Here is a 16,547-nt window from a genome sequence, read left to right on the forward strand (position 1 = left end):
TGTGGCAGCCCCACAGGCACAGAGCAGAGTGTATGGGGGCTGTATGGGGCTGGGTTTGCCCTCAGTGCCCAGAAGCCCCTGAAGCCCACCACCCACTTACCGGGGAGGAGCCCAGTCGTGCTGTGTGCAGTCCAGCAGCGTCCCCACGTACGTCTTGTTCCTCCAGGTGACATTGACCACCAGCATCCCTGCAAGGCAAGGGGAAAGGGTCAGATGGGGCCAGGTTTGATCTAGCAGTGTCAGGGACCTGCCCCTTCAGACAGGCAGGAGGAAGAGCTCAGCCCTAGTGCCGGAGGAAGGCAGACAAGGGATCTTGGGCTTTTGGGAGAGATGAGACTCTCTTTTGGGAGAGGCTGGAGGGGCACCAAAATGGGAGCTAGAGACCTCCCATCTCCCAGCTCATTCCCTCTCTCAGCACGGCTCTGGCCGGCATCCACTCAGCCTCTCCTCCTCTTCCCTATTTTCGTGGGGATGCTAAACCCAGCCATCCCCAAAAGACTGTGGGATCTGGTGGGGAGGCTGAAGATCCACTATAGCTGCATGTGCATTCAGGTAGGGTAAGGAAGGCAATCTCTAGGGAGTGAGGGCTGGGAAGCCCCCAGGGGAAATGCAGAAAGCCCCCAGCAAGCCTGTGGACCCCAATGTGGAGCTGCAGACACACCAGTGGGGCTGTGACGCCCCCCGAGTGTGGCCATGAATCTCATGGCTCTCTGGAAAATGTCATTACTGCCACTAGATGGCAAGCTGAGCTCAGCATTCCCACTCAGGCGACTACTCCTGGCAGGAAAACCCAATCCTGGTGGAACGACCCCATGTTGCTTTGCTCCAGCATCTCCAGCGACACCCCTTTGCCCTATATCTCCACTTGGAGAAGCATCTATGAGGCCACATCCTCCTATCTCAGAGCCAAGGCATTCAGAAAACTCGGAGTTTCAGCTTTCTCCCACTAATTCAGAAGAGGAGCAGCCTGGCTCACAGCCATGCCAAGGCCGTGGACTCTCAGCACCACTTTTGGGAGGCAGAGGGGTCTTCCACAGCATCCCTCAGCATTGGGGCACCTCCTCCCTGCCATAGATTGCTGATTTCCGCACTAGTGGAGCGGAGTCCGTTGTGCCAAGCACGTTTATCCAAGCAAGGTAAAACTCGGGAGATAGGAAACGCGTTCACAAGGGTTGATGAGCGCAGCGAGATATACGGCCTCGGGAGATGGATGGAGCTGAGGGAGCCCGGAGCAGCTGTGCCTGAAGCATGTTTATAAATCTCAGCCTACAATCCCCGTTGTGCTGTGCCAGCAGCCAGCTGCAGACTCCGGCATGGATAATACATGGAGCCGAGGCCCGACATGTGGGTTTCCCTCAGAAAGAGAAATGAAATTCAGGTCTTCTCTTTCTCCTTCTCCTCCAGGAAAACATTGGGAGCAGGTCATGGGAAGACACAGTGCCAGCACACGGCCAAAACCCACAACTGGCTCATCCCTGTGAGCAGGAATGGCTGAGTCCTGCCTTTGGAGGAAGGTGCTGGGGACCTGCCTTAACATGGACATGGGCAAGATATGATGATGGAGATGACCTGAGATAGAAACCATGGCCCCACACGTGGAGGGATGGATAGGAAGAGGGGAATGCTAGTCCCAGGCATCCCAAGAAGGGCACATGGAATGTGCTCTTCTATCTCTGTTCCTCCTAATGCAGCGTTTTTTGGCAGGCAGGAGCCTGTCCCCCTTTCCTTAAAACCCAAAGAAGCTGCTGGCTGCATCCTGTGCCCCAACCCAGCCCCACCATTCCCAGGACACCCCTGTGGGGCTGCTGTGGGATGCTCCCAGGAGCTGCCCAAGGACCTGGCAGCCACTGAGGAGCAAGTAGCCTCAACCTGGACCCCACCCCTCCCAGTCCCTCTGCCCTCCCTGGCAGTTCAATCCCTCTTTGAGCTGGCGAAGCCCACATGCACCGCTGGAAGTTAATTGCATGACAAACCACTGGAGTCCCTTATGTATCCCAGGGCCAAAGTGTGATATTAGAAAGGAGGTGCTGGCGTTTTTTCACTCCCTGCCACCGCAATCACAAGAGAGAGATGAAAGAGGAAAGGGCGAAGCGAGCCAGCACCGTCCCTCCCTTCCCTGTTGGAACACCAGCCCTCCAACACACATCAGCCTATATTTAACCCACTGCAACCAATCATACCAAATCCCTTCCTAATCCTCCAACAATAACCCAGGACAATTTAAACCCTGGGATAGATCCTAAGCAGCTTTTTTCACCCACCGTGTCCCCCTCCCATGGCAGGATGATGGGCAGGCACAGGCATGGCAAGAGTGGGCAGTAAGGACATAACACCCCCGCACCTCTGAGAATGGAGATGCTCTTGAAGGGGAGGAATCCCACTTGGATAACTCCAATCCCACCTGGTTTCATGGGAAGATGAGACCTTTGAAGCTCTTAAGGAATCAACACCACTCAAGTCTGGGTGCAAACCACTCAGCACCCTGGTCACCAACTGTTCCCATCACTGCAGAGTCGTATTCTGGCTGGAAAAATTAAGGGTGGGCGATGGTGTAAGGTTGCCATCCAGGTTGGCAATGTATGAAAAAATCCTGGGATTATGCAGGATGGAGGACAATACTGCTGTGGGTACAAGGAGCCATTGTATTAATGCACGTTTCCCCTCTTTTCAAAGATGAATCCCCCAAGTCCAACCAAGAACATCCCCATGAATTCCTCCTCTAGCTGCATCACTTCCAGAATGCCATGACTTTGGGATGCCCCTTCTTCCATGAATTTCTCCTCCAGCTGCATTGTCTTTACAAGGCTTCTTCTTCACTTCCCCTCCAGCTGCATCACTTTCAGGATGCTCCAGCTTCTCCATAGACCCTGCACATGTGCAAAGATCCTGGCCGTAGTGCCCAGGTTTTGGAACACAACACCCCAAGGTCTTCATGGTCAGCATGCCAGGAAAGCAGGGGACACCATGGGGCAAGGGATGGCCAGCACAAGTGTCACCTCACCCACTGAGGAGCAATCACTCACCAGTGACCATCAAGGGCAAAATTTTCCTTGGGGAAATTTTCTGTCATACCTGACAAATTTGGTAGCCTTCTACAACAGAGTTCCAGTGCTGGTAGATGAGGGAAAAGTGACTGATGTCATCTATCTGGACTTGTGCAAAGCATCAAACACTGTCCCACATGGCATCCTTGTCTCTAAACTGGACAGACATGGATTTGATGGATGGACCACACAGTGGATAAGGAACTGGATGGATGGTCACACTCAAACAGTTGTGGTCAATGGCTTCCCTGTGAGGGTGGTGAGGCCCTGGCACAGGTTGCCCAGAGCAGCTGTGGCTGCCCCATCCCTGGAAGTGTTCAAGGCCAGGTTAGATGGGGTTTGGAGCAATCTGGTCTAGCGGAAGGTGCCCCTGCCCATGGTCCCATCCAACCCAAACCACCCTGTGATTTTATGATTCTATGAAACATCATTAAAGCAAATGAGAAAGCCACATTCTCGCTCCACACTCTTCCTGCATCAGTCTTAAAAACACACCTCCTGATTCTGGACCCAATCAGACACAGATAAGAAGACTGTAGTGTGTATGCAGAGGAAGGTGTATCCCTTTGGAATCCCCAAAGCCCACCCACTGCAATGCAATCTTGGCACACCCTCCATTTCAAACATCCTTGGGCACTACCCAAGGCTGTGGGTGACGATGTTTGACGTGCAAAGCCGTCAAATGTGGGTCAGGCTTCCTCACAGTTACAGTTAAACCTTCCAGTACTTGCCCTCCCATTTGTCTCCATTCTCTCCCCATCTACTGTATCTTCCTCCTGCTCCAAGCAAGGACATGTCCACAGTGGCATCTTCCACCCCTGAAGATGCTCACACTCCATCATACCCTCAAGAGATGTTTGCCAAAGGACAATCCAAACAATTGTGCAATGCTCGGCCTTGGGTGACCTGCCACCACCATCCCAGCATGGAGCTGGAGGAAGGGACGTGGAGTGTACTGACATTTTCCAGGTGCTGCCACCCCACGATCCTTGTTGCTCAGAGGTTTTGTGCTTGTTTTGGCTGCGAACAGCACTGGTGTGGTGCTGGATCCTAGTCTGCTCACAGGGAGCAGAGCTGAGGAGGTGCTGTGCTCTGAGCCAGGTGGCACCAGCTCCACCAAGGGGGATGGAAGGGACCTGGCAGCTAATGAGGCAGCAGAGTGATGTGGCAGGGAGCACAAAATCATTGCCCCCTGCCAATTCCTGGTTGAGAGGTAGTGCCATGGGAGCCATTTTTGTTCTCCCCTCCCTTTTCCTCTGCTCATTCTAGAGAATGAGATGATCTTCAAGGTCCATCCCAACCCAAACCATTCCAAGATTCTGTGATTCTAAGTTTGATGCAAGTCAAGAGCTGCTCCTGCTGCCCACAGTCCTTCCAAGCGGCTCAGTGAGGCTGCTACATCCCAAGGGAGATGGATTCCTCTGGGTGAGGTGCTGAGATCCTTCTGGAGATCTGGAGGACAGTCTCCAGGTGCTGGAAGCACCTCATTTGGCTGTAAAGATATGCCCTTGGTGTAGCTTTCTCCCCTATATCCTTTGGGTGAGAGGAGATGCTCATGACATCGGAAACACTTCACAAGCTCCAGCTTTGGACAGCCAGGTCAAGCATCACCCTTGACTCCCACCAGCAAAAATGGGAAGGCAGGAGGGAGATGCTAGGCAAAAAATAGGGATGGTTCCACCCTGCCTTTTCACTCAAGGACGGGAGATGCCGCTATAACCAGAGCCAACACATGCAGCCGACCAGAAGCAACCAAAGGAAACGTTAGGGCTCGTCTTCTGCAGGGCTGGATGTGAAATCCTTGCTCCCCGACGGTGGCAACCGTCAGCAGCCGGCAGAGAAGGATCTCTGTGTGAGTTCACTGAATTACCACAGACTAAAAATATCGGGGCTGTGGGAAATGGCAGGACGCCTCCAAGGCACGCTCCGAAACGCTGGCTGCAGAAGTGAGGGGTAATGCAGACGGACAGGCAGACGGGCACAGAGCTTCACGGTGGGATGAGGAGCAGGGGAAAAGGGAGGGGAGAACAGAAACTGCTCTCATGGCACTGCCTCTCAACCAGAAATTGGCAAGGGAGAATGATTTTGTGCTCTCTGCCTCAGGGATATTCAGTTTATCCCTCCTGGCATGGCCACCATAAGCCTCTCCTGATTTCCATCCAAAAAAACCCATACAAGCTCTCATCAGCTTTGCTGCTGCCCGTGGGGGTCTCTAGCAGTCCTGGGATTTTCAGGCAACTCTGCAGCTCTGGGGATTTTGGGTTGAGGAAAGTCACAACAGAAGAATAGACTGATGGGGACAGGGAGGTGGGGGAGCCCCGTGAGTGGGGGGTGCCGATGCTCCTCTGCAGTGCTGCATGTCCCAGCCCCCAGCCCGGCTGTGCCTCAGGTTCCTCACTGAAGGTTCTGCATCCTGTAAAGGGATGGGGCTCTTGCAGACCTGGAACCAGCAGTGCCGGCGCTGGGAGCTCAGCAGAGACCTTCCGCAGGTCTCCTCAGAGTACCTTCGCCCAGCAGATCCCCCAGTCCCTGAGATGTGCAGAGCAGGGCTCTTGAACATTCCTGCTTCTTGTTTCCTTCTCCCAGATTTTGCAATGTGTGATGTCCTTCTCCCTTGAAGCACCATAAAAAACACATAGCTCCCAGCTGCCTCGATCCGGATGAGTTTTTCCATATGGAACAGATGGTGAAGCAGAGAGGGTAGAGGAGTGCAGAGGTCCCCATTCCAAGCTAGACATCCCAGTCTTCCCCAGCGTGGTCCATGCACTCCTCTCTTCCCAATAGCTCAGGTGCTATTCCTCAATATGCTTTTTCCACGGGGAATAACTTCTATGCTCACATCAGGGGCCACTGCAGCACTCAGTCCTGCACCAATCATTGTTTCAAAACCAGTTTCCCAGTAGGGAGAGGGGGAAGGCAAACTGGGCCTGTCCCTGTCCTCTCAAAGCACAGGGTAAGAAGGGAACCCCACTGAAAGCAGCTCACAGGAACACAGATTTCAGTTCAGCTTCCACTGAGGATAAAGGCAGTCACAGTGAGGAGCAGCCAGGGATAAAAGCCAACAGCTTTGTTCTCTGCATGGAATAGCGATGGGAGAGCGGGAGCAGATGTCCAAGAGGAGTGCATGGATACCTGGCTGAGATGACTGTCAACCAGCCTCCACCACTGCTGCTCTCTCACCTTCGTGCTTCCAGGCTCTTTCTGCTTCCAGACACAAGTACAAGGAGCTCACCCCGCACCTCCCAAGGCAGAAACCTCCAGCACCCCAGCAAGGTTGGAGGGAAGGTCGGATTCCAGTGCTTGCCGTGGGCTGCTGAGCCACCTATTCATCCCTGCGTTCCTTGGCAGAGCCTCAACAGCAACAAAAACCCATCAAAGAACCTGGGAAAGCAAACCAAGCTGTGCACAGATGAGACGAGCTCCAGTGGAAAAAAAAGATTGGATTGGCTTGGCAAGAGAGCCGAGAGGCTGATCTCCCGCAGAGTCGATTTTGAGAGCTCCGCTGGTGTTTTTTAATCCAGCAGGAGATTTCTGCTGCCTCCCAGGGTTTGAGCGTTTTTGTGACAGACCTGCGGGTTGCCAAGCAAAAATGAAGTCAACTCCGTTGAATTCCCGTGCCGGCTGGCACGGCCTTTCCCCGGCACCTCCGGAACAAGTCAGCTCTTGTCGAGAGGCAGAGAAATGGCAGCTCAGATTTTTGCCCGCTGTCTGAGCAAGGAGAGAACACAACGAGTGGGGCTGACGCAAGTATTGGCCCGTTACTCCCTTTGCCGGACGGATTACAGGCCGCTCCCACACGGCTCCTCTGTCCTGACCACCCAGCTGGTGGCGGGAAAGCCCAGGATGTGCCAACAAATGGCACAGCAGGGACATGGGAAGGAAGGGACTGCCACAACTCCACCATGACACTGGTGGAGAGCAAGGAGCTCTGTGACACTTACCGTCCTCCGTCTCCTGCCAGACAATGCCCTCCAGGTTCACGCTGGTCCCGGGCTCGCAGGGGCCCAGGCACTCGGGCTCGGTGGCCAGGGCCACATCACAGGTGTTCACTCCCACCGAGCGGGTGCGTACCATGATCTGCTCGCACGGCGACGAGATGTCGTTGTTGACCACAGGCACGAGGAGGTGCAAGGGCAACACCGCGGGCGTAGAGACCGGAGACTCCATCTGTGGGGAAGGAGAAACACGTGGTCACCGTCAGGAATACTGTCGGGAATATGGAAGGGAGAACAAGAATCAACAGGTATCTACATTCCTGGAGAACCACAAGCCCAGGGCTGCCACCTTCAGTTGACGTCCCACACCCTGTCAGAGGACAAGGATCTCACAGGGCTGTCCCACCCTGGTGTGCCCATACCCACGTAACCTTGGGGAGCCGGCACTTTGGAGTCACAGAGATCACACCCAGAAATCCTGCAGGAGATATCTGTGCTCCTGCTTGAAAGAGCTTCTGCCAAGTTCCTTCCCCGACGGCTTCTGTAATCATCCCTGCTGGGGATGCCTCTTGGCTATGGCTCAGATGTTAATGCAGCCAATGACTTTGGACCTGATGGCTCATTAGAAGAGCTTCTGCTCAACTGGCAGGACAGGACAAACGAGTAGTGGTCCCCTTCCAGCACCAAATCTACCCTATGACCACCTGAAGACGCAGTCGCTTGGATCATATCCCTCTTCCCTGTGCAAGTGTCTGCTTTAGAGCCTGATCCAGCCATTGTGCTCTCCTTGCACATGGAAACCACATTCCATGACCAGAGCTGGGCTTGGAAAGCCAACAAGCCAACATGCCAAGTGAAAGCCCAGCCAAGCCACCCTGCCGCTGACAAGCCAAGATCCTTGGCTGCTCTGCCATGAAGCAGATTACAGCAATGTCAGGAGCAGGATGGCTGATGGGCTGTTTCTGCACTGGCCAAGGGAAGGGCTGGGGGGGTAATTTCCTGTCCTTCGGGGTTCACCAGCCAAGCCAGGCACAGCCAGCCAGCCCCTCGCCTTGGCTCACGAGGATCTGCAGCAGCTGTGGGTGAGCTGCTCTTCCTCAGCTCAGATCTTCTCTCTTCACCATCTGGATTTTGATCAGATGTTGAGCAACCTCAGAAGAGAAGCAGACTGAAGAAACTCATCACATCATCAGTGAGCACTCACGTGGGTTATGGTTTCAAGCAGGGGAAGATCCCTCTAGAGCATCCAGTACTACACCCAGAGAGTCCCCCTAAATCTCTGCTGAGGGGAGATACTATAGATCTGGAGAGCCCAACTTCGTGGTCACCAAGTGTAGGTATGACACCAGCCCATGACCACTTCCATCCTTGCTGCTGACTCCCACCCTGGTCCTGACCAGTTACCAAGTTCACCTGCTCCCCTCTCTTGCTCCCAACACCTCTATCCTTTAATCTGACTCCAGCAGAACCTTGCATGTCCAACCTCACTTGCCCCACACAACACAGCAAGTGGCTGGAGCATCCCAGCTCCCCACCAACTCCTGACCCCACAGAGCCTCCCTGCATCCCCAGCGACACAAATCTCTAGGCACAGGAGCAAGGAGGAGAACATCACATCTGCCAGTGCCTTCTGCCTGCTCCCACAGGGGTGACTGCAGGCAGGGGGTGCAAATGTGACCCTCGTGAAGAACTGTGAGACCTTCTGGCTCTGCCAGTGCAAGTGGATTTGCTCTTCCAGCAGGAGAACACAAAGCATCTTCTGTCTGCAGCCCTCTCCTTGTCCTCCTGCATCCATCATCTCTCCAGACAGCTCGTCAGAGCACATGCACCCCACTGGGCATTCAAGATGGCCCATAGGTCTGAAGCAGCAGTGGTTGGACTACATGTTCCCCTCTGCCAGTGGCACAGCTTGTGTTCCACAGCTCTTTTCCCCACAATTACCTCCAACCTCCCACCAGCAGGACCAACTCTCCCCCAGGAGCCCAACCTCACCTCCAAGGCTGCCCAACTGCATCCCATGGGATTAGAGGAAGGTGGTTTTGGCATAAAACAACCCCAGGAGGCTGCCAGAGGAGCTGCCAAGAGGCTCCCACCCCAAAAAAAAATCACCCCCCCAAAACACAGCAACCTCATCTCACGCATCTCGGTGGATCCAGGACAAGATGCTCCAAGGAAGCGTGAGGCTCCTTTGAAGGGGCTCCTCAACGCCACATTTTGCAAACCACAAGCCAGTCTCCAGCAATGGGAGAGCCAGGGAGGAACCAGGCAGGATTGCCTGGCTCAGGTGGGCACCAGGAACAGCCCAGGGGGTGATGGGGACCGCTTGCCCCCATTTCCCCCATCGCCCTGGGAGCGGCGGCTGCATGTGCACGTCAAAGACCTGTGGGTTCTGAAACCGTTCAGCTTCCTTCCACTCTGCAACAGAAACCACAGCGCAGCACAGGAGCGTTTAATTACAGTTCCAGCTCTGCTAATTATCGCCCGGTCACATTCGTAATCTGCATTATGCCATGGTGCATAATAAGCAGCTCGCTGAGATCTCTCTAATAAGCGAGGCGGCTTGATGGGATTTCATATCTCACCCTGCTCTGGAACAAATAGCCTCTTTCAGCAGCTGTGGGGAGACAAGGCGGCTCTCCTGCTCCCTCGCTCAAAGCTCCAGAGCAAAACAAGAAGGCCCAGGGTGGTTCTTCAGGGGTGAGGGCAGGAACAGAGGTTCCTCACTGGAACATATCCGAAAAAAGCCAAAAGCCAGGCTGGAGGACAAGACAGATGGATCAATTCCTGGATTCACCTCCCCCCCCTGCATGTGTCCTGGTGGCACAGTATTTCGTCCTCCTGCTTTCCCAAGCAAGGTCAGGAGATGCAGGATGGCTGGGGGAGCCCTGGGTACCATGGAGCAGCTCTGCCAGCCACTCTCCCCCTCAGTGGGCACCCAGCTCCCTCCACCTAGGGAAATGCTGGCAAGGGGGTGGTGGGCAGCACTCAGCCTGCAGAGCAGTGGCTTTCACATTGCCTCCGGCTGTCAGGGATACACTAGTAGAGATCCCTGGCTGCCAAAGCCAGCTATGCACCTTTTGGCCACCCCCCTTAAGACTTCTAGGCCCTAAATCCCCTTTGCAGAAGGAAAATTTATTTCTTTCCAAGCTGGGTAGGCTCTAAGGTTAAATGCTGGCTACACACTCGCTGCTGGAGGGAGCTGCTGTGTCTCCAGCCACCCCTGTGCAGGAGTTATGTGGGGTGAAGCCTCCCGGTGCCGGCGCTGGCCGTCCGTGGCCACCCGCCGCTGCCTCCCCTAATGAAAGCCCTTTGTGTTTCTGGTGGAGGCTTTCCCATCACGAGGAACGTGCTTTCACCACCGCCGAGGACAGAAGTGGAACTGAGCCAAGCCTGGGCGGCGGCGGCCAGAACAGGCGCTGCTCGATGGGGGAAAAGCAAATCCAGGGAGAGTCCGAGGCAATACCGCCGGCACCATGCAATGCCGGGCTCTGGGGGGGTAATTAAAACCTACCCCTTGTTATAGCCCCTGTTGGAAGGTGGGATGGGGTCCCACATGAAGGGAAGCACAGTGTGGGTGCTGGCATAGGGAGATGCACACAAAGCAGCTCCTGCCATCTTAGAGCTGTGCCAGCAAGGGTTCGTTAGCATCAGTCATTAAAGGGGCACCATGGCACCAATCAGCTATTGGGAGAAAGAGGCCAAACCAAACATAAATACACCCCACAAATTTTGATGCTGCCCCCTGAACCACCTAGACCACTCATTCATATTTATAAGAATTTTGGTTTGCCCCAGTAATCAAAGTCTGGCAAGAAAAGTGCATTTTGGAGCAATAAGAGCCAAGAGTGATGCCAAAACCCCAGAGAAGAGCAACCAGCAGAGATGTTTGTGGTGCATCTACAAGGGCAGAGAGGATGTGAAGTGTAGGGCACCCCCACTCAAGGCAATTATATGGCGTGGAAAAGGCTCCAGAAGATCCCCTCCTCAAACAGCACAGGTGGCACCAAACCCTGACTGTTTGCTGGCTGAATTTCTCCAACAAGAAAGCAGCCAATAAGAGCTTCCAACAAATCCACACATGCAGGGAAATAATGATGGCACAAGCAGTAGGACCAAGGATGGAGCTGGAAGTGTGGTCTGGGGCACTGATCCCAATGCTGCTGCCTGTTGCTCTTCCCTCTTGCTATAGTAGGAGGTTGAGGTTGCTGACACCAAGATGTGAAAAAAGAAATCTGTTCTAGAAGACAGTTTCCCTTCCTTGGATAAACCCCAGCTCAAATAAGTGAAGCCAGTTATTTCTATGGACCACAGGAATGCAGTCAGGGAAGACACTGGGTACCTTAGCTGGCAAATCCAAACCCACAGGACAACAGGGCAGCTGCTCCGAGAAAAAAGGATTGACATTTCCGACAGCCCCCCTAGCAAGAAGCAGTAAATGCCACAAGGAAGGATCAATACTTCCATGTGCTCCCACATGTGCACAGGGGAGAGGGCTCAGCATCACACTCCTTGAGTTTGCTCCACAGAAGAGAGGAGAGCCTGCAACCTCCTGGCCAGAGCCATCACTGAAGAGCCGGGCAATTAGGATGGGAAGTAAGGATTTTTAAGGAGCAGAGGTCCCAGTTTCCCAGCCCCAGGCTGGGTGGGAGACGGTGAACACATTCCCAGACACTCCGGACTGGTTCTGCCACCCAAGACTTTCACTGTCTCCCTGAAACCAAACCAGGAAAGGCCAATTCCCCATCACAGTTCTTGGCAACTTGTTCCTGGTGCTCCTCACCATCTGTTCCCACCCCCCAGACACCTGCGTGAGATTCATGGCATCTCCCAGCCACAGGGTTGCTGATGCCAAGGTGTAACAGGAAGGCTCTACCTACAAAAGGTGCTTCCCTGTCCTCTCCCGCCCATGCCAAGCACCCCAGCTCTGAGGATTTCTGCACAAAGCTCGTGGCCCCAACGTTAGCACCGTGTGTATTCCCCTGGGCCTGAGGCCTGATTAAAGGACCCACTCTTTTTATCTTATCTTATACACTAAATTGGCCTGGAGTCTTTTTCTCCACAGCCTCTTTAGGATACAGTTTGGCACCGCTGAAAACAGACTTGGCCATAGTTAATGGGAATATCGGGGTGCGACATCCTACCCCATAATGCCAGAGGTACAACTCCCACCACGGCACCAGTGAGGGACTGATCCAAACAGCCAGGTGATACAAACAGCTGGATGCCTATCAACCACAGCCACGTCGCTGGAGAAATGCAAATACAACCCAGCACGACCTCCAACGAGACGCTTTCTCTCTGCAGCAGAGAGGGGAATAAAATCCCTGCTTGAACACAGCCGGGCTTATCTGAGCACTTGCAGCGTTTCAAGATCAAGAGGAGGCAGACGCCGCAGAGGCACAGTCTTGCATATTACTGTGGCTTCAATAAAGCCAGGAATAGTATCCAAGGCAGACGTGCTGGCACCAAGTCACCTGCTCCAACCACTTACAAGACTATCAGATCTGCTGTCGGAAGGGAAAAAAAAAGGTGTCTCCGGTAGGAGAGAGGTAGCGAAGAGCAGCGATGAAAGGGGACAGGTGATGTGAGCGAGAGACATGGGAAAGAAATCCAAGCTGGGACCTCCGTGCATTGGTCCCACCAGTTGACTGAGAACATGTTGTTGAGTCTCTGTTCACCTATCACCAACCACTGAAATCCCATGTAGAGGCAGCAATGGGCACTCCTCCTCTCTTGAATTAAAACGCAAAGCAGTTTGTTTGGTGGGGAAAAGGGGAAAGATTCCGTGTGGAAAAGCACTGGAGATGCGTCTGTGTCACAGAGATAGTTGGAAACATGAAGCCCATAAGTGTCCTTCACACTGACCAACTCAGCATTTGGCCTATTCTTCAGCGTCGCTGCTGCCATGGTCACCAGAGTCATCTTCACCTCTGGCCGTGTTGTCCAAGCAGGAAAGCTCTGATGACAGCAAGTAGCTTCCCACTGGGAACCCAGATCCCACACATATTAAGTCCCACAACCTGCACCCACCCTCCTGTCAACATGGCCAACACTGCTGATGTGTGGTTGGCTTCTCACATCCTGCATCCTCCAACATCTCCTGTCGACACCAGCCGTGTGTCCTTCAAGCCAGGATGCTACATGGAAGAACCACCACGGGGCAGTCTTGCTTTTGCTTATTCTCTTTCCTCCAAAATAACCAGGCAACTGTACCCAAGGATCCGAGCAGTGCTCAGCAGCCACCATTAACACCTGCACTCGCTGACCAGCACATCAGGGCAGGCAAAGAGGAGAACATAAAAGGTTTCACAAGCGCCTCAGTGCATCAACCTCCCGGAAGGAGGATATAAATCTATGAGACCTTTCACGAATCACTTGCTGTGGTGTGATGCAGCTCCAGCCACCATTAAAAGCTGGCTGATAACCACTAGCTCCATAAACCTGGCCAAAGGAAATAGAGGTTGCAAACAGCCAAGCTAGAGACATCCCTAAAACCCAAATCTGCAAGGCAGGCAAGGAAATCACATGAGAAAGCAGCATTTTCATGCCAAGTGGCTATAACCCACCTACAGGGTCTGTGTTTGTGCTATAGAGCACCCTGAGCACCAATCACAGGTTCATCCAGGAACAACCCACCACCAACTAGGGATAAAGAACATATTGCAGAGCTTGGCATCTCCATTTAGGCAGACCAACAGGTCAGTCTGAAAGAGGCTGAAAACAGGCTCCTGGAGACAGCGAGAACACAAAAGTTACCAACAAACCTTGGCCAGGATTAGCAATCAAGGACCACAAGCCAAGGCTGACACTTGGTAGGTCAGGGCTGAGCGCAAGAAGCTGGCACAGCAGCTCAGCTCTCCGTTAGGGAATGGCACGGCTCCACCTGCCTGCTTCAACCTTTCCTGCAGTTTCTTCACCCAATTTTTCCTCTACCTCAGTCTTGCAAGTCTAAACCTCCAACACTCAGAGGTGGTTGCGGCTGTTGGGCCTCCGGCAACTCGCACCAGGGCACAGCCATGCACACACCCCCCCTACATGCAAACTCAGAGCATTAATAATTCAATCATTTAATTAATGCTTATCCAAGCACAAAGTCCTTACCTTTGGAAAGCTGCAGTACACGGAGTCAACCAGAGGGGAGACAGCTTGGGATTTACAAACCATTTCAGCATAAAACTAGATTCTAGTAAACGTGGAAGGGAGGAGACGGATTCAAGGCTTGAAGCAAAAATGAGCCAGGTTCAGACCTGTCTCATCTAGGACAGGTTCCTCTGCTTGCTGGGTGCACGGTCCAGGGACCACCTTTCCACCTCAGTATCCAGTGCCCACTCCCAGGTGAGAAGGGACAAAGCCACTGCAATCACTCTGCCACTGTGGACCCATGGTGGACAACACGACCATGTGCATTGATGGGGGTTTATTACACCACTAAGAAACCAACTTTTACACTGGTAAAGCACAACAGATGATGTGGAAAAAGGCCCTGGTGTTTGCAGAGCAGAGTCAAGAAAGAAAAGATGGGATGTGGGATGAAAGGTGAGATTGGCTTTCGGGTGTTTTCATCAACCAAGCTGAGTGTGGCATGGGGTCAGCTGTACCTTCCACAGCAGCCAAAGCTACGGCGTTGGGTTGTGCCTCCCAACATCCAAGGGCTGCAAATGGGTCCAAAAGCAAGTGTCACTCACACTCAGGGTCACTGTGTAAGAAAAGTGAGGGGATATGGACTTACAGAGGTACATAAATCAGTGAAGCACTCTCCCAAGGTGGTCCTTCCAATGACCCAGAGGGGATCACTTCCAAGATGCCATCTTAACATCACAGAATGGTTTAGGTTGGAAGGGACCTTAAAGCTCATCTTATTCCAACCCCCCTGCCATGGGCAGGGACACCTTCCATTGAACCATTCACGACAAATAAGGGCACAAGAGACAAACTGAAGGAAGTTCAGAGAAGAGGGACAAAAATAACGAGGCTGAAGGGATTGGTCTGGAAGAGGAGATTAGAAGAGCTAAATATGGAAAGGTTGGTTCAGTGACAGCTATGTGGGGACACAGCCGTAATCTACAAACACATGAGGGATGAAAACATCAAAGGAGAGAGAGGAATTACGCAGGATGATGCAGAGGAACAAGGCGGAAATGGGATGAATCAAGCATAGGAACATTTAAGACAGACGTTGGCCAGAGCTTCCTGGCAAGGAGATTGTTCCTAAGAACACCAGTATTTTCCAAGTGGGAAAATCCTTCATCCTTCCACTGCTCTGCTCCTTCCCCCTTTCTTTCCTACATCTCTCCAGCAATACCATAAGGCACCCACATCACTCCCCATGGCACCCCTTCAGTACACCCCAGATCCGCCCCAAGCTGGGCTCCAAACTGCCAACAAGCCACATCCATGGTTTTCCCAAGACACAGCAGCGGTCCTCCTCCTTTCAGAGAGACAACATCCATCACTTTTGGACTGGCCCAAGCTCAGACGAGGCACTGGCAAATCTCAGCCTGACCAAATTTTGGCAGGGTCATCTTCATTTGATGTTCTTCCACATTGCAACCATGATAACGAGCATCTCTGATGAGAGAGTAGCTTCAGCTCTATGGTCCACCTCCATGGCCGGACTAGGAGGTTCATGGCCAAGCAGATAAGGAAAAAATCCTTCACTCATCCCATTGGTCTCCCAACAAATGGCAGCAGTGAGCTAGAGGATTTTCTAAGCAGTTTTCCAGCACAAGAAACTCTATAGTCCATGGCTACACACAGCATTTGGTCCTGAGGGTCTTGTGGACTCTTCTCTCCAAGGTATGAGAAGTCTAGCTCTGTGCTCGTGCCTACAAAATTTGTCTGGAGAAGAGTAAAGAGGGAATGAGGCAACGCTTGGTCCCTGCAAAGCAAGGCGCACCTCCTGAGGCACCCACACAGCTCCTGGAGGAGGTCCAGCACTGGGGAAGCACCACCCTGAGGGCACCAGGGGATGGCAGCTGTGACACTTGCCTTGGTGGCACCATGAGAAGTGTCACGTCCAGACCGCGTGGTGCACTCGGCTATAGATCAGGGGAAAAGAGGCAAATCCATTCCTTGGATGCTTCATTCAGAGACCTGCTGTCACACCACATACACCACCTACACTGGAGCATTTTTACACACAGGTTGTAGCCAAGGATTGGTGGCTTCTGGAGAGGCTCAATTTCAGGGTGAGACACACATATTTCGGATGCAACAAGCAGCAAAGTCTAGGAGGAGTTTCAGATCTATTTATCCCTCAGGCAAAAGGAGACATCTTCCTTCCATCTATTTAATATTAAAGACCTGCTCTGGTATGATGTGCACGTCCCAGCCCCCGCAGGCTGCACGTTTAGGAAGCTGCCCGCTTGGCTCTCATCTCCCCGTCTTTGTAGGTTTTGCTCCAGTTGCCAGGAGAGATCCTGGTGCTTTCCAGACACAAAGCCAGCTCTGTTCCATGGCCCAATGGGGAGGTTACAGGAGGAGAGTGAGCAAGGAATGAGTCCAATCACATGATACATGAGGATGTGGGCAAGGAAGAGGGTATCACTGCAGGTCCCACTCAGGTGGC

The 16,547-nt window shown here is 53.1% G+C and overlaps 1 protein-coding gene across 4 annotated transcripts in view; it reads right to left on the bottom strand.

The window, feature by feature from the left end:
* Nucleotides 1-16,547, bottom strand: part of ZNF609 (zinc finger protein 609) — a 101,134-nt gene that overhangs the window by 58,818 nt on the left and 25,769 nt on the right. For all 4 annotated transcript variants that reach the window (XR_003530087.1, XR_003530086.1, XM_027657885.1 and 1 more), the window contains exons 2-3: nt 6,986-7,211; nt 101-188 (exon numbers count right to left, since the gene is read on the bottom strand). Coding sequence is in view for 2 of the 4 variants with exons in the window: in XM_027657885.1 (XP_027513686.1) it covers nt 101-188; nt 6,986-7,211 (314 nt within the window). In the remaining 2 variants the exon portion in view is untranslated. The remainder of the gene's footprint in view (nt 1-100; nt 189-6,985; nt 7,212-16,547) is intronic.

The sequence above is a fragment of the Corapipo altera genome, unplaced genomic scaffold (assembly GCF_003945725.1).
Source record: "Corapipo altera isolate COAL_440 unplaced genomic scaffold, ASM394572v1 308, whole genome shotgun sequence".
NCBI classification, from domain to species: Eukaryota; Metazoa; Chordata; class Aves; order Passeriformes; family Pipridae; genus Corapipo; species Corapipo altera.